This window comes from Mauremys mutica, chromosome 3, assembly GCF_020497125.1.
Source record: "Mauremys mutica isolate MM-2020 ecotype Southern chromosome 3, ASM2049712v1, whole genome shotgun sequence".
Classification (NCBI taxonomy): Eukaryota; Metazoa; Chordata; order Testudines; family Geoemydidae; genus Mauremys; species Mauremys mutica.
The window spans coordinates 144,721,630-144,740,638 of NC_059074.1; the positions used below are offsets into that span (position 1 = coordinate 144,721,630).

Genomic DNA, 19,009 nt, shown 5'->3' on the forward strand with positions numbered 1-19,009 from the left:
TAACCCTTAATTCCTAAAAGAGCAGCTTACAATGGTTGTTTCACATATTTTCTTTCCATGTTTTTCGGAGGTCCCAAGCCTCTTTTTCCCAATGAGCCATTACTTTCCAATTTTCTACCCCTTTTTCCAATTGGGATAGTTTTTCTTTTAGAGATATTTTCTCCTCTTTACAGACTGCTAGGTGGAGGTAGCTGTCATTACAAGCCTCCCACAGCAGCCAGATCCCTGCAGCATCTCTTTTTACTGCATCTAGGGGTTTGCATATGAGGATATATTGGGCCAATCTATCCTCTAGGTCCAAAATGGTGCAGATATCTGCAAGGGCTTGTTCAGTCCAAGGACTGTGCCCATATCTTTGGAGAATTTGCTGAAAAGGCGTTCTCTCTTTAATAAAAGGTGAGGTAGAAGCTACTTTTGACTTCATTTCTTCCTCTGGGACTGTTTTCCCTTGCCTTTTCTTAAACATTTTAAATTTTGTTCAGCGAGCAGCACTGTCTGGTCCCTGGGACCCTCTTGTTGCTCCTGATATATATATATATATTTCTTTTTCTGCTACCTTCACGGAGGCCAACAGATTTAGTTAACAATTTTCCTACTACCCACACGGGGGCCAGCAGTTTTTGTTAACAATTTTACTTTTCCTACTACCCACCCGGGGGCCAGCAGGTTTTGTTAACAATTTTACTTTTCCTACTACCCACCCGGGGGCCAGCAGGTTTTTGTTAACAATTTTACTTTTCCTACTACCCACCCGGGGGCCAGCAGGTTTTGTTAACAATCTTTTCCTACTACCCACACGGGGGCCAGCAGGTTTTGTCAATAATTTTATGAGCTCTTTATTTTTCTGCTACCCACACGGGGGCCAGCAGTTTTGGTTAACCAAGAATAGAACCGTGCTCTGTAGAGCCGGTTGTGTGCACACAGATTGGTTTACAATAAGTGAGGCAAAAATACCATAATCCCCCTTTCGCTATTCTCCACCAAAATGTTGTACCAATATAATAAAAACCAGCAGGATCTTATTAAGAGGGATAAGGCAAAGATGCCACATTTATTGTAAATACCATAACAAAACAAAAGACAATGTTTTCCTACTTATTTCCATTACTACTTATTCCTTATACACACACACACACATATTCATCCACACAATCATTCATTCAGGTTCTGTATAGATGTTATAGTTACCAGCCTAGATGTTGCTCATGCCAAGTTACTGGCCAGGTACCTTGGTCATGAGGATGGAGCCGAGTCTGTGTCAGATGCATCTGATGCTCCTGGAGGTTGGTATCAGAACCATAGACTCAAAGTCCTCAGTCTTTAGAGTCCAGTTTTATAGGGATTTTTCCCTATGTTAGTTCATAGGAGTTGCCTCATTCTGCTGTTGCTAAATCAATCAGCAGATGGCTGGCTCCATTCTGTCAGATGCTTGTTTTTCCTTCCTTTGAGGTGTGGTGGGTCATCTGGTTGATCCCACTTGACACCTTGTTCAGCCAACACTGAATTCTTCAGACTGGTAACTTCCTAACCATTCAGTCACATACATTCTCTATCTTAATCACATCTATTTCACTGTCTCTTTGCTTTTTGGGGTGTTACCAATTTATGTGAGACTCCCTGTCTTTTAACAATCAAAGATAAAGTGAGATGAAAACTTACAGAGGGTGGGGGTCTCTATTTATACACTATAACAGCTACTGTTTTGGCTTACTTAGAGTTAATTAATGTTTAACAAGTTTTATACAAAGTATTTCTTTGAGCAGGCTTCACACAGACACAGCTGGTGGCTTGCAGGTTAGAATCACAAATTTACTTTTAACATAAACCTTTAGTTATGAGGCATCAATTAACAATAAGTCATTTTTCATATAAACCATGTCTAATATAAACCTTCTTTAATATCCCTACAATACTGAACGAGTTTTTTTACATTTGATGGGCAGAAGGATTCATTAATCTGATGAATACAAAATGTTGAGTACAACTTGTTCTCACTTAATGATTTAAACTTGGTTTACTATTAAACTAAGTGCTTTTTGGTTTAGAGACCCTTAATGCATTGGATTATTGTCTGACCTCTACATGGGGCTGCCCTTGACGACCACTCAGACATTTCAGCTAATACAGAATGCAACCACCCAGATTAGCAATGTTGTCGGCATGGAGAAGTCAGAGACAGCAGTGGTTTCTAATTCATTTCCAAATGCAGTTCATGTTGTTGGTTTGGATCGTGTACCTTGGGATCTCTTCTGTTTGACCTCACAGTTGAAATGAGCTATGTTGCTCAAACTGATACACTCATGGAGAATTGGTAGGAGGGTGAGGAGAAGGTTGTTTTTATTGGATATAAATGGAATTTACTTCCCCACTTGGTGCAAAAAAACCAACAGAGTATGCTGATGTTTAGGGAATACTCTGAGGACTCTCTCTATTGCCTTAGTCTTTTTTGGTGAAGTGGTTTGAATAGGGAGTGTTTAGATTTCTCCTTTTGTTTCTGGGTTGGGGATTCTGTTGTTTTTCATTTACATGATATGAATTTGGAGTCATTTTTTTGCATTTTTAAATGTTATTTCTGGGGACTAGACTGTGACAGGCTTAATATATACAGGGGAAAATAATCTCTGTCATTTGGTTAGTTTTTCTTGATAGATTCATCATATTAACTAGAGGACAACAACGGGACAGCTTAATCTATGGAGAAGCATATGCAGTTTAGGAAGCAACAGTAGATTCACAGAATCAGATTTGTGTCCTCTATCTTGAGCAGTCAGCAATGGGGAGACTAGTGTTTCAGCCTAAATTGACACACAATAGCTACTTTAGCAATCTGTTTTCATACCATTCTATCTCTGTTAATCTAAGATCAGAACCACTGAGACATATTCTTCTCTCGCAGTGATGTCAATAAGAATAGCTCCACTGAAGCGAACAGGGCTACAGCAGTTTAACTGAGAGGAGAATCCAGTCCGTTGCTAAAACTTGTTGGTACATGGGAGATTCCTGACACGTCCTACCTTAGAGCAAAGCTTAAGAAACTAATTTGAGGCATTATGAGCTTTACACATTGTGAGTTTTAAATAGTGTACTGTGGACATAATGAGATTTAAACTAAAGCATGAGAAGTAGAAAGTAGAATAAGGATGACATTTTCCTTTTGTTCATGTCTTAGCTTGTAGGCAACCAGTAACGATGATAAGTAGAATCTGTCAATATCTATGTGGCAGAAGGAACAGCTTTGGTGTAGTCCTGAAAGAAAAGCTTTTAAACTGGCTAATCTCCCCGCTCGTTAAGAAATATTAGCATAAAATCTGGTTGAGTCAAAATTAAAATCAGACAAACTTCCTGATGTTGTCTCTATTAATTTATGAAGTGAGGGGTCTGCAGTTATTGGAGTCCCCTCTCAACACTAGGAATCACTAATTGGGTAGCGTTAGGGTTCAGATCACTAGTGGTCTTTAGGTCACATTATGAGGACCACTGCCTTACACTGAAATAACAGAAAATGTTATGACCATGGAAGGAAAGAATGGGCTGGAGGTAGAAGAAGAGAAAAGGAGAATAAAGAAATGGCTGAAGGGGGAAAGCATGAAAAGATACACAAATATTTTAGATTAGAGACATTTTATTTATTCTCCTACATATTTTAGTATTTCCTTAGCTGGTGGGCCAAATTATCTTTACATTTGGAAAAGAAATGGATTACTTTATTCTCAGTACTTATATTAGTATTTCTAGCTATCAACTCAAGATACTGTGGTTGGATAATTAGTATTTTCTGGATTGCTAGTTACTTTGGATTCTGCAGATCTGTCTCTGTTGCTACCTGTGATCTATGCTGTCTTTTTAGGGGTAGAGGTGGGTGAGAAAGGTCTTTCTGGCAAGTCTCTAGAGCGCATGGACTATAACTAGTGTTGGGCACACCTTTTCTCCTCAAGGGACACCTCCTATTTCCTTTTCCTCTCCTTGCACTGGAGTAGATATCTAGGGCTCAGTTTTGATCTCAGTAATGCAATTGTAAATCTGGAATAACTGTAGCAGAATCCGTATACTGGTTCTGCATAGATATGGGTGTAATTGAGATCAGGCTCTAACTCCTAGGTCTATAGAAGCGAGAGGCTGGAAAGAGCTATTAGGACTTCTTCCCCCTAGTGCAGGAGGATCCCCAATTGTATCCCTATTAATATTTTTCCTGTCTTAATTTCATTCCGCTACACCTAATAATACCCTGTTGTACTAGCTTAAATGTTTTGTCTGTCTTCCTGGTGTGTAAGCCGCTCCCTTGTTTGTAAATCTAAAGGACAGTCCACTGGTTAAGGCCCTGGCCTATGACTTGGGAGACCTGAGTTTGAGTCCCTGCTCTACCACACTTCCTGTGTGACCTCAGGCAAGTCACCTAGTCTCAGTTCCCCATCTGTAAAAGTGGGAAGATAGATGTATTAAAGACAGTGAGGCCACTCAGCTATGGTAATGGGGGCTATATACGTATCTAAAATGGAAAGAATTATGCAGAGCGTGTTGCAACTCAGCTCTGCTTGTGAAGCTCTAAGCCCCCTGCATGCCCAGCACTGCAGATGTTGACAGCAAATTCCTGAGAGAGGAATGAGAATGGAGAGACAGCAACTGGAGTAAATCCCTAGAAGAGCGGAGCTGAGGGGCCAACAGTAAGTTCACTGAAAGGAAGGGGGAATAAAGAATAGGGAGAGAGAAACCTGAGTTGACCTTGACCTTGATTTTATAAAGAAGAGAAGGAACAATGCCCCTAGAGCTAACCAACAGTTAACACCTGCAGCTGGGAGTGAGCCAGACAGGAGCAGAAAAGGCTAAAGCTGGCTAAGCTAGTGGGTCTGACAGCTCCTTAGTGCTAAGCATAGTGCTAATTAATTAATCCCCTTTCTCTTTTAACCCACAACCAAACAGCAAATATTGTATTTGATTGGTAAAATATATAGGTAGAAACAATGTACAGTTACTGCAGTATGCAAATTGCAAAATGTATGTTGTTTTCAGTGACCGTCTGCTACACATTTGGGAAGTCACATTTGGGGCTCCACTTTGCCTTTTGTGAGGCTGGGCCGTGCTAAGGATGGTTAGGAGTACAAGGCAGGCACTCTGCCCCAGTGGAGGGCACTGAAGACATTATGTCTTATATGATTTTAACCCTGGTGTTTAGGTACTTGAAACATATGTTGGTATTTTTCCAAGATGAATCTTAGGATGCTATTTATTGTCCCTGCTTCCACCCAGTAGGCCTCTTTTGAAGCCTTTCGCTGTCCTGATTATGGTTTCAGCTCCTCTGAATTTGATATCCTCTTGCAATTTCATTAATGTGCTGTTTAATCTCTCTTCTAGTCCATTAATGAAGATGTTAAGATCTGTCCAATACTATTTCTGCAGTACCCCACTAAGCACCTCCCAGGACCTCAGTACTTTGCAATTTGTCATTATTTATTGTTTTTGGGCCTGCTGTCTGTTTTTGGTCCACATGAGGTGTGTGTCTGTCCAAGCTGAGTTAAATTAATTTTGAGAGGAAGGCTGCATGAGACACTATCAAATACTGTCTCCAATTCAAACACAATAAACCACATATGGGGCTTACAAAGTAAAATCCCTGTGGATGTAACAGAATCAAAGATGAATAGGAGGGTATTAGATAAGGTGCCAAAGTCAGAAGGCAAATGCATAAATAAGCATCTTTTATGCTCATACAGGGTCCAAACCAAAGCTGATGGAAATCAATTGGGGAGTCTTTCCATTGACTTGAGTAGACTTTGGATCAGGTTCATAGATTCCCTTATTATCCAATGCAACTTGTGTAGTCATCTATACCTTTGCAAGTCAGAATGGTAGCATTTTACACCCACTCCGCACATGTTTAAATATCTACACCTGGTATGTAGCAATGGGGAACCAGGTCTCCCTAAACTGCTATTGGAAGGAGACTAGATTGATGTAGCTTAAGTGCTGATGTGCATTTAAAGAAGGTGATATTTAAAGAAAGGTAGTGATTACTTACTTGCTATATATTGTTTGGTAAGTGTTGTCCTGCTTCCTTGTTTATAATTAGAAATGGTTGGAAAATAGAATTTCTGTTCTGCAGGAAATTCTGAAGTAACATTTTTTGCAGTTCCAAATCAGAATGAAAAATCAAAATTTAAAATTTTTCCTGTCAAATAGAAATGTTGAAAATTTCAGTTAAGAAAAAGTGAAGTGTTTTATTTTGATAAGGTAAAAATGTTTTGTTTTAATAATGTCAAAGCACTATACTAGGATATAATGCTAAACATTAAATATAATAATGAATTATAACATGTTTTAATATAAAAGTCAAAATTAAATTAATCAAAATGATAAAGGTGAAAAAAATTCACATTATCTAAACCACCAATTTAGTTGAAATTGACACATTCTCATGAAACATTTCAGTTTACTCAAACAGCATTCTCCGATGGAACGCTGTTTCATTGAAAATGTTTCAACTAGCTCTAGTTATCATGATACGGTATTTTGTTTTAAATCAGAATGGCTAGTCTCATTTTCCTGCCATTTTTTGTGTGCTCCATTGGGAGATTGAGTTGATCAGGAAATATAATTGTCCCTCAGTGAGAAATGATGTTGGCATGTCTACTAATGATGGGGAAATGGGGATGAGAGAATAACAGTTGTCATCTCTGGAGGCAAAGAAGGTATATTGTCATATCCTCAGCAGACACATAATAACTTCAGTGGAGCTGCACTAGTTTACACCCACTGAGGATCTGGCTCTGACACTTTATATGTATTTTATTATTATTGCTTTTTAGGCTTATGTTCAGATTTTCCACTGTTCACATGATTCCTGAAACACTGTTTGGTTCTGAGCAATAATTTTTAAGCTTATGACTTGTGTGGATTTACAGTAGTCCTTGTGTATGTTGTTATCTGGATAGGTGCAGTACAGATATAGCACACCGCAGAGCAGCAGCTATTTGCTTCCATAAGCTTAATGAAGTGGACAGTACATTTGCATTTCCAGGTGTTTAACTAATCCTGAGAGACAACAGGACAAATTCAGGCAAATGCAACCTGGAGTAAGCAGGTGCTTCATCCATGGAAATTGTTGGTTCATATTTTTTGTGACATGTACATTAGTTTCAGTTACACATCAGGTGTAAGTTGATCATAAATCTTACATAAGGAGCTGTGTAAATGCCATAATAGTGCAGCTTGCACTGATTTACTATTCAGTGATTCTGCAAAATGAATGTAAACAATACTCTGAGAGAGCGCGAGGGGGCTTGTTGCAAGAAAAGCAACCAGGAGAAGGGTGTAAGCTAAAGCATATCACACTTACTTTAATTTATAGTCACTTCATTCACAATGTCCTCAGGCCAAATTTGGGCATGAGTTCAATGAGAGTTGTGCCATTTATGTGAAGGTTGAATATATTTAGCCAGAATATTGAACTGGTTTAAGTTGCAGGGTTTTTATTTATAGAACCATTGAATACCAAATTCTTGCAAGGTACAATGTGGGGCCACTTACATCAGTTTTCCTACTCAATTTAATATGGAACTTATACCTCCAAGTGACCCTCTAGCTCGAACTATGTTTGCATCTGATTCCAAGCTTTTGAAAATTAGATGAAGCCTGCAAAGATTTTATGCAGATCACCTCCCAGTCACACAGTATTCACTAACAGCTGGCTAGATTCATCAGGAACTTCTTTCTTATATCCATGAATTAACCTAGTTGAATTGTAACCATCCTGTGCATAGATTGCTAGTGGGGCCATTGACTTCACTGGTGCTCTACACAAGCAAAAGGGTTTGTGTGGCCAGACCTGTGTGGATGAGATTCCAGGATCAGGGCCTGAGTCAGTTTTACAAATACCTGTAATAAATATGACTAGCATTGTTCAAAGGTAAATAATCTGGCTGATTTAGGTTTGGATGTTTTCAAAATCTTTTTTTTCCACTCAGCTAAGTTGATTACATCTTGCATTCTTCCTATTGCTACTGCCACCTTAACCTAAACTTCATGTGTTCAGTTTACATATTTGTCTCTATATAATGAGGATTGTTGCATCCAATCTCCTTTCTCCTGTTCAGTCTTTTTTCTCTTTCATTCTGTAACTTTGTATTTTGGGAGGATGTATTTCAGAAGGTGTTTGCTTGTTTGTTTTACATTCACATTACCCACATGACACACCGCATCTAGTTTTCAGTGTCTAATTGTTCACTGATCACAGAGATGGTAACGACCCCTGACATTTTATATTTCACTGGCATTTGGGCTTTTGGAAAAACTTTCAAGAACATTAATATAAAACTACTGGAGTATTCCCAACAGTTCCCCTCAGTCCAACCCCCTTGTCATTCTGCAGTTTGGTTGTGGGAACAAAATCCTTTTTTTATTTGTTTTTCCAGATTGATGGATTTCTGACACTTCTGTTTGGCCTGGCTAGCATTAATACCCTTACAGTGATCAGTGTGACTCGCTACGTAAAGGGCTGCCATCCAGACAGAGGTAAGGTCTTCAACAACACATTTGAAGGAATTAAAAATAGCGCTGTTCTGACTCTGCCTTCAGTTACCTTGGTGAAAATCAGGAGTAACTCCCTTGAAGTCAGTGGAGTAACACAGTGTCAAATGGATATGTGGGGAAATCAAAATCAGGCCCAATAACTTCTGTTGGAAATCTGCTTCCATCAAACATTTTTCAAATGAATCCAAATAAGAGAAGGATTATTCTTGGCACATTCGCAACACTGTAAGTAGAATTCACCCCTGTGCAGAGAGCCAACACTAAGCTTATGTATCACTTAAGTTCCTCCAAATAGAGTGTAAATGGCACTTCAGTGGTGCATATGTCCACTGTCCCTCTGCAAAGAGGTGAATTTCATCTTGTATGAAATGAAGTTTAGGGCAGTTGCCAACCATTAATAGACCTGACTTGGGACACTTCCCTCCACAAATGCATTTTTGTTCTCAGTGGTGTTTTGCCTGCTCCATGGTCTTTTGCCTGCTCGCAACAGGCACTGTGAATAGGATTAGGTGTCACCAGAGATATTGAAATCTACTGATCTTCCCTGAAACTTCTGCAACGCTATCCAGTCTTGCATCTCAGACTGCTTCTCTGCCATTGTCTCTAGGATGCCCTACCACCATCTCAGACTCAATGGACCTGATCAACAATGTACTTTTTATATCATGTGAGGTCAGAATCAGGCCCACTATTTCAACACCGAACTTCTTTCTTCCTAAACCTTCCTCCAGACCCCTTGCCTAGCTCCGTTGACATTGCCACTCTCCTTCCTGTCTCCTCGGCCTGTAATCTGCATGCCATTTTTGGCTTTTCTCTCTATTTCTCCCTTCTCTAGTTCTCTCACTAAGTCCTGTCATTTCTTCCTCTTCAATAGCTCAAAAAATCGTCCTTTCCTTACAACCCCTGCCCCTAAAACCCCAAGTGCTGGTTTCTTGTTTACTGTATACTTCTCTAACCTCCATGCCCTCCAATCTATCCAAATTACCACTACTAAAGTTATCTCCCTCTCCCACTGCTCTACACCACTTTGAATACCTCCATTGGCTTCCTATCTCTTACTCTGTTAAATTCATACTCTTTGTTGTCACCTACCTACAAAGCCCTACATAACCATGCCGCCATCTACATTTCTGCTCTTATGCCCACCTACACCCAATGTGCTCCTCACCCTTTTTCCAATCGTCCCCCTTAACAGATCATTGATGTCCTTCTCCCATTATTCATTTTGTATCTCCTATCCTGTTAGAAATCTCCCACCAAAAGCCCTTGCTCACCTACTTCAAATCCCTCTTTAAAACCCACTCCTTCCAGAAATACTCCCTATCTTCTTCCAATCAATAGTTTCCCATGCTAGCTCACAACTCCAGTGTTGTCTTTTGTCTTTGTTTGGGTGACTTACACTGTAAGATTTGGGGCAGGGATCCTGTCTCAATCTCTGTATATAAAGAACCGTATAAATTTACTGTGTTAGATAAATATTTCTAATTGCATAGGCAATAACAACCCTGACAATGCAATATATATTCCACAGGAAATTCCACCTTTGCACCAGAACCAATGCACCTTGTCACTGATGTATCTGTTAAGGCCCATTTTTAACTCAGGTGGTGCCGGGGCAGTCAGAATTAGGCTGTGCTGTGTTCCATATTTTGTATTTATTGTAACGTATCTAGCCATATTTTAAATGTACGTCTCTCTCACCTAAGTTTCTACCAGAGAGCAAGGTCACAGCCATCTCAGCCTAGGTGCCTGGGCATCATAGCTAAGCCCCAGAAGGATCCTCAAATTAGATGTTCCCCCACCTATCTTGCCTGTGAGGCCCAATTTGGTAGGCATGCTCTGGACATACCTAGACCCACACAAAACAGCCAGAGGATGTGATCGTGCCCCCTTTGTAACGTTTAGCCCAATGGTGTTAGGGACCTCACCCAGGATGTGGAGATCTGGGTTCAATCCCCCCGCCCTGTCAAATATGGAGAAGAAACTTGAATTTTGGTTTCCCACCCATCTCAGGAGAGTGCCCTAACCATTAGCCTATGGGCTATTCGGGGGTCTCTCTCAGTCTTTCCCATTGAGGCTGTTCCACTGTGTATAAACAATTAAATATGCATTGGAGCAGAGGGACTGGAACCTGGCTCGCTCGCATCCCTGATGAGTGCCCTAACCTCTGACAGTAATTCTCTCTCTGGTGCCCAGGAGAGATTGAGAAAAATCTGCCCCAGAATACCCCATGCCCAAGAAATTGATTTCTGTGGAAATGAGGAGTCTAAATATCTTTGTGGATCTAGCCCAAGGGGGCTGAGTTCCTTTGTGAATCTAGCCCTAAGTAACCGCAGGGAGTCTAGTGTCCTGGAGAGCTCTCTGTGCTCTAAAGAAATCTTCCTCTTTTAGAGTTTTACCTCTTCAGCAACTTACCACTGCTCCTATGAGAACCACATTAATTGCATCGACGCAGGGAGCAGGGCTGCATGCATTGTAGCCAAGCTTCCAAAACTTCTGCTGGCTAGAGGAGAGTACTTAAAAAGCCTGCTTTGAATACTTACACAACTGAAGATTAAACATATGTATAAGCCAGATTCTCATTTACTCTAAGGCCCCTTATGCCCCTCCAGCAGTGTAATGGGGTGTAAATGCAATTTACTCTCACTTTAAGGCCGCTTTTATACTGCTGCATAGTGTAAAGGGCCTCCGTATAAATCAGAATTTGGCCCACATGGCTTTTCCCATTCCTTTATTGCTGCTGCTGCCTGCAACATTATCAAGGGCCACTGATGCAGCCAAGCCATAGCAGAAACTGCAGGTTCATTATCACTGGAGTCAGGCCAGATACTCAGGGAGCACCATGGAAACTGTGCTCAACTATCCCTGACAGGGGAGGGTATGGGAGAGTAAGGGAGGACACAGTGGAGCACTTGGGGGACTCAGGCTGAAAACATTTCCTGTATTTAATAAGTAGGATCATTCAGAACCCCTCCCATCCAATGACAGCATCAACAGCTTGGGAATCAAGGACAAAGACGAGAAGAGGGTGGAATTCGTTAATTAAAACCATTAGAAATGTGAGTAACTAAAAGCCTTTTGCCTTTAACACACCTGAGGCTCATATTCTGTAGGAAAAATGGTAAGTATGGGGAAAGCAATAACTTTATTAAAATACATATCTGAGATATCTGTGCCAGAGTTAAATGTAAGGGTCTTTCCAGAAGGCACTCATGGTATTTGAGCGGGCTGGACTCTGGGCTAAATCCTATCACAAGTCACAACCAGACAACCCCAGAAAAATATATGTAGACAGTTGTCTACACCTATTGTCTGGAAAGCAGAAATTTCTTTCAAATGTAATAGGTTAAAATACTTTTCCTATGTGTTGTCTGGCACTGAGAGGTTTGCATGTGCAGACCACAGCACATGCACCTAATGATATTTGTGTAAGTGATGGCACGTGGAATCTTAATGAAAAGTGAGACGAGTACTTTGCTAATCTAGTCAGGTAAAGGATGTCTTTTTCTGTGGCTTGTCTATCCCTTTAAAGAAGGCTGGAACTGGCACATCCACTGTATGATTAAGAGTAAGTTATTCTGGTTTCTCTGATCATGGATGAGATGAAAGTGTTCTGCTGGATGAATAAGGTAGTTTGAGTTTCTGATTTGTTTTCCTCTGGCTACCAGTGTGGGGGCAGAGTTAACGTTATTTGAATGCTATACTTGTGAATTTCCATTCTTTCTGTCGTTTTTCTTTTTTCATGTTAAATTAAACTTATAATTTCCTGTGTTTTTAAAGGTTTACAAAACTGCAAAGTTCATATATGTTTCTTGTAGCTATAACACTGAATTTCCTAATTCTCTCATATCTAATTTATCTATCCCTTTTTAATCTACCCTAATTTCATCTAACTCCAATGTCCTTGCAAAATCTTGAACATTCAAGTCACTGATATATACTTTCAACCTTACCTTTCATTTAAAAACATGTTTTTAGTCTGGGAATTATCTCAGGTACCAGGATTCCCCCAATTAGCCCTCCATGGTCTTTACAGTAGTCCAATGTGAATAGATTTCATCTGGAAAGAGTCAGTGTGTTAAGTGCCATTTTCTCACTGTGCTGTATGTTCCAGGGCATTGCATTAGCAACAGCAGCATCACTGTGGCCCTGGTTCTCATCTGGATAGCAGCTTTCTTCTGGTCAGTGGCTCCAATACTTGGATGGGGCAGTTATACAGGTAAAAGGCCTTTCATACGTTCCTACAGTGACACAACTGGCACATTTGCTCTTAATAGAACAAAGAAGATTTCCCTCTTATCTTGTTGAGCAGACTGATTATTGGTAGAGCTGGGAGTATAATTCATAAAGAATAATTTATCCAGGGAATGCTTATGATTGTACTCTGGGTATTCCTCAAATCTCAGTTTTGGGCATGGTACTTTCTCTACCTCTTCTACAAATCAGTGATATTACATTACATGGATGAAAGTACTGCTTATGTGCTACTTTGTCCAGATGTATACATCCTTTCCAATATTTCCCTATACAATATACTTGTCGGATGAAATTCTGGCCCCACTGAAGTCAGTAGGAGTTTTGCCATTGATTTCAATAGAGGCAGGATTTCACCTTTGGTTTGCAAGGTTCTTACTGAATGTATCCAGATAAGTGCATCAGAACTTTTTGATGTTAAATATGGATAAGACCAATGTCTTTTAGCTCAGGGTAAGTAAGTAATTTTCTGTCTCCATCTTCTGAAAGTTAATTCATCCCATTTAAACTTCATCAGTTATGGAGAATTAAGAGAAGTTATTTTTGATTAGGTCTTGTCATTTGATGCTAATATGAGTTCCATTGCTGAATCATGCAGGTTTCACCTGTTTAACTTTTCCAGGGATTGTAAATACTTGACTGTGCAAACAGCTAAAACTTTGGTTCATGCTTTTCTTATCTGTGATATATTTTATTGCAATGGTTGTTTGAGCAGTCAACCTACTTAATTTTTTAAAAACTGTTTACAGTCTATAGAAAACCCTGCTGCTCATTTCATTTTGGGGAGTCCTTGAATCCTTCATTCCAACCTTTGTTCAAGTGTGAAATATAGAGGCAGGCTCTATCGCTATGAGTCAAACTCAATATTTTGTTACTGGGACAGATTTACAAAGGGGTTTGGGTGCTTAAAGATGCAGATAAGTGCCTAGTGGGATATACAAAAGCACCCATTAGATGTCTAATTCCCACTGACCTTCTGTTAAATGCCTAACTTACATAGGCATCTTTGAAATCCCACTAGGTGCCTATCTGCATCTTAAGGCACCTAAATTCCTTTGTAAATCTGGCCCATTATCTAAATATCTGTAGCCCCTTTATAACTGAAAAAGTTGTGTATGCTCTAGTTTGCAATTTATGTCTGATCTCAGTTTTTTTCAGGTGTGTTCCCATTATCTGTGCCATTTGCTGTACAGTAACTCCTCACTTAACATTGAAAAATGCGACTTTAAGCAAAACAATGTTAAGCGAATCCAATTTCCCCATAAGAATTAATGTAAATGAGGGGGTTAGGTTCCAGGGAAATTTTTTTCAGCAGACAAAAGACTAATACACACACACACACACACAAAATAAGTTTTAAACAAACAGTTTAATACTGGTACACAGTGATGATGATTGTGAAGCTTGGTTGAGGTGGTGGAGTCAGACGGTGGGATATTTCCCAGGGAATGCCTTACTGTTAAATGATGAACTAGCAATTGGCTGAGCCCTCAAGGGTTAACTCTCACACTCTAAGGGTAGGTCCATACTTACCGTGCGGGTCGACGTGGTGAGTTTGACTTCTCGGAGTTCGAACTATCGCGTCTAATCAAGACGCGATAGTTCGAACTCCCCACGCGCTCCGGTCGACTCCGGAACTCCACCACCGCGAACGGCGGTGGCGGAGTCAACCTTGGAGCCGCGGAGTTCGACCCTGCCGCGTCTGGATGGGTAAGTCAGTCGAACTAAGGTAGTTCGACTTCAGCTACACTATTCGCGTAGCTGAAGTCGCGTACCTTAGTTCGGACCCCCCCCCCCCGTAGTGTAGACCAGACCTTACTGTACAAGGCAGCAGGAAAAGAGGGAGGGCAGACAGAGACACACACCCTGTGCCTGTGCCTGTGTGTGTGTGTGCATGTGTGTGTGTGTGAGAGAGAGAGAGAGAGATGCGCATTTCCCCTTTAAGTATGAAGAGTGGGGTCAGAAGTACACTGCCTTGTTCATTAGCTCAGCAGGCTGAGACCAGACCGCAGCTGCTGCTGCCTGAAAGCTCCCTCTGCAGTGTGTCCCCCCGCTCTATGGAAGTTGGGGTAAGCGGGGTGCAGGAGCAGGGGGACACCTTGACATTAGCCCCTCTCTTCCTCCCCTCCCCACCCCCAACTCAGCAAGCAGGAGTCTCAGGGAGCAGCTCCAAGGCAGAGGGCAGGAGCAGCACATGGCAGTGGGGAGAGGGACAACTGCAATTGATAGCCTGCTGGGCAGCTGCTGTACAGGGAACTTAGGGGAGTGGGGAGCTGATAGGGGGGCTGCCGGTCCACCCTGGTTCCAACCACCAGCTAGCTCCACCAGGCTGCTCTGTCTGCAAGCAGTGGATAGAGAAGGCGGCTGCCAAACAACGTTAGAAGGGAGCATTGCACAACTTTGAACGAGCATGTTCCCTAATTGATCAGCAACGAAACAACGTTAACCAGGATGACTTTAAGTGAGGAGTTACTGTATTTTTTATTCCTATTTCTTATTTTGTAATCTGTTAGTTAACATGACTTTTTTAATTGCTTGGGGTATTATCTTTGATACAATAACTTCTTATTTTGCTGTTTGGTACCGAGATCTTAGAAAAAGTTACTGTGTAGCAAGTAATAGCAAATGGAAGAACATAACTTACAATGGTATAAAACCTACAGAATTAATAACCATTTTTCTGAGAGTGGGAACTAAAATATCACACTTTACTGTCCCCCCAACAATGGTTTCTTCGTGCTACATAGGCAGTGGAAATCTAAATCAGAGGCAAGTAGCCTGTAATACATTTTGTTGCAATCCATGAGGTCTTAGAAAATTGTGTCTATAGAACATTATCTCATAATTCATTACATCACCATGATCACTTGATCCTTTGCTTTTTAAAAGAAGAAAACTATATGTTTTAAATGTATAAATCAAATGCTTTAAGATTGATAAAGGGAAATACGTTAAAAAGGAAAAAAGCTAACCAAATTGTTTTGTTTTCTAGATCGCATGTATGGCACATGTGAGATAGACTGGGCAAAAGCCAACTTCTCTACAATCTACAAGTCCTACATTGTGTCTATATTTATCTGCTGTTTCTTCCTACCTGTGATTGTGATGGTCTTCTCATACGTGTCCATCATCAATACTGTCAAGTCAAGCCATGCACTAACTGGAATGGGTGATCCAACAGATAGGCAGAGGCGAATGGAGCGAAATGTCACTCGGGTACGTCTGGGTGCTTAGTATATCTGTAGTATATAAGAAAATAATCTTCTATGTTCTATAGAAATAGCATTAGAGTTCAATGAAGAAATTGAAGACTTGTTATCAAATTGGATCACAAATTAACATTAAACCAGAACATGAAAAAATCATGCAGTTGGTTAAAATATGGAGAAAATAAACTGAAGTACTTTATTTATGGATCACCAAAGATTGTATCCTCTTCTTTTTCTGAAGTACGGTGCAGAGAGAAACTTATGGTGGAATTCTCAAAAATGCTAATCACTGGCCTAACGCTGCTTCCTGTTCCATCAAAGTTAATAGGAGATTTAGTAAAAGCTGAGTGCTTTTAAAAAAATCCCACTATTAATTATTAAACTAGGGTATAATAAAAAACTGTTTCTTCCTACTCTTTTCTTCTGCTCTCCTTTCTTTTCCCTTTTGATTCTTATTCTCATTTCTCCCCACACTCCCAACCCCCACTCTCTGTCCTTCTACCATGTATCTTTTTTCTTTCTTCTTCATGGTCCTCTTTCCAGTCTCCCTTCCTATGTCTTTTTCCTGCCCTGACTTGACTGTTTTTATTTCATATTCCCTGCATCTTCATCCCAATTCTTTCAAAATACAAGTGGAAAAAAAATCAAACATAAATTATAGTTAGGCACCTAAATCTATATTTAAGGACCCAAGTAAGTGGCCTGATTTTCAGATGTGCTGAATATCCACTACACCATTGCACTCATTGGAAACACTCTCTGCCAAATGCTTCTAAGAACCAGGGCATTTATTTAGTGCCTAAGATGTCAAACTTTTTAGGTATTATGTTTGAAAATATTGGCCTAGAGCAATGGTGGGCAACAGGTGGTTGCTGCTGGCTGCCACTTCCCGCAGCTCCCGTTGCCTGGGAACAGTGAACCGCGGCCACTGGGAGCTGCGGGTGGCCGTGCAAATGTAAACAAACTGTCTGGCAACCCACCAATGGATTACCCTAACAGGTCACAGGTTGCCCACCACTGGCCTAGAGCCTGATTTTCAGATGAGATGATCACTCATCACTCCTACTGATGTTGCAACTGGGCTTGTGAGATTCTCAGCACTTCTGAAAACCAGGGATCTACAAAGGATTTTAGCTATTTTTATCTCAGTAAATATTTAGAGTGGACCCAATTCTATATCTTTGATTTACTTTTGAGAAATACCCATCTGAGCTGTCCAAACAAAGCCAGACAACATATACAAATAAGTACCAATGAACAAGAGCAAAAGTTGCAAAATCTGGCCCATAGTGTGTCCTAGTGCAGGGGTGCTGGAACTAGCAGAACTGGGGGTGCAGGAGCACCACCTGACCTAAAGTGGTTTCCATCATATACAATAACATATGACAATGAAGACGTACACTCAATTCCTTATCTAAAACAATCACCACATTTTCCATATAAAATGTGCTAGATTTGGTGCAAACATATAGTAACAGATAATCCCTGCCTCAAATTGCTCACCATCTAAGATGAAGTGTGGGAGGGAAAATACAGGCACAGAGAGGTGAAATGACCTGCCCAAGGTCAGGCAGTGGTTCAGTGGTACAGCTGGGAATACAAGCCAGGTGTTTCTTAGCCATCAAACCACACTGCATCTCTCTGCTTCTTTAGTGTAATCCAATGTACTGTATTGTCTTAAGAAAATAAAAGATGTTTTCATTCTCTCTCCTAGGTTTCTATTGTCATTTGCACGGCCTTTATTATAGCATGGTCTCCATATGCTGTCATCTCGATCTGGTCTGCCTGTGGCTACTCAGTGCCCAATCTAACCAGTATCTTTGCCAGTCTGTTTGCCAAGTCTGCCAGCTTCTACAACCCCATTATCTACTTTGGAATGAGCTCCAAATTCCGAAGGGACATTTTCATCTTGCTGCATTGTGCTAAGGAGACTAAGGACCCCGTGAAGCTCAAACGCTTCAAAAATCTCAAGCAGAAGCAGGAGCCTTCTCCTTCTCAGAGAGACGAGAAATATGCAGCGGTGGTCCAGCCTGCACCCAGTCCTGATTCTGGGGTAGGGAGCCCAACCAACACCCCACCTCCCAAAAACAGGGAAGTGTATTTTGGAACCTTTGATTCTGCATCTACCAACCCTGATATCGAATGTGATAGACTGTAAGGCTGCAATTACCATGTGCACCCACCCACTATATATACAACTAGAACAGATTCAGCTCACCACTTCTGAGCAGCTCCCTAATTCCCATTCCATCTGTCTCTTACTATAGAACTAATGACGACTCCTGTATGACTTAAAGCAAATCAGGATGTGCTAAACAGATATAATTCTGATTATACATGGGTTATAAAATGCAGTGCAGCAAATTACAATGGTGGACATCAAATCTAGTGTCAGAGGGAATTTTTCCTTCTCTGGATCTTAGGGTGACCAGATAGCAACTGTGGAAAAAATGGGACGGGGAGGGGTGGTAATAGGTGCCTATAGTCCCCCAAAACGGGGCTGTCCCTTTAAAAATGGGACATCTGGTCACCCTACTGGATCTACATTACAGCATTTGAAAGACTTTATTTAGAAAATTAATCAGTTAGCCAAAATCACTAATATTTTCATATCCAAATTATATTAATTAGGTGATTTCATTTCCCAAAGCACATTTTCCCAGCCTTTTCTACCCTTTAACAGTCCGGGTTTATCCCATTCCTCTGGCTCCACAATGCTGCCCTTAGTCAAAGGCCAAAAGGGAAGTCGGCGTCTGCTTAGATCACTATAATGCTGCTCCATGATCGGCCACTAGAGGGTGTGCAAGAGCCACACGCTCTCTGCAGGAGACTAACGCTGTCACCTCCATGATACTCTCTGGCTACTCAAACTAGAGGGGTGAGTGGGTGGGGCTGGATGTAGAAATAAGAGTCCTGAAGTTTAGCTAGAACTGAGTGCAGTAGCAGCCATGTCACTGGGCTAGTTGGCAAGCTCTTTGTGCACAGGCAATGAATCTAGCAAGATGCTGTTCTCACAAGAGTAC

At 40.9% G+C, this 19,009-nt stretch overlaps 1 protein-coding gene across 1 annotated transcript in view; it reads left to right on the forward strand.

The window, feature by feature from the left end:
* Nucleotides 1–18,420, forward strand: part of LOC123367573 (opsin-5-like) — a 48,844-nt gene extending 30,424 nt beyond the window's left edge. The window contains exons 3-6 of the mRNA XM_045011897.1: nucleotides 8,406–8,505; nucleotides 12,638–12,742; nucleotides 15,770–15,993; nucleotides 17,701–18,420. Of these exons, the coding sequence (XP_044867832.1) occupies nucleotides 8,406–8,505; nucleotides 12,638–12,742; nucleotides 15,770–15,993; nucleotides 17,701–18,144 (873 nt within the window). The 3' untranslated portion in view covers nucleotides 18,145–18,420. The remainder of the gene's footprint in view (nucleotides 1–8,405; nucleotides 8,506–12,637; nucleotides 12,743–15,769; nucleotides 15,994–17,700) is intronic.
* Nucleotides 18,421–19,009: the final 589 nt, after the last annotated feature.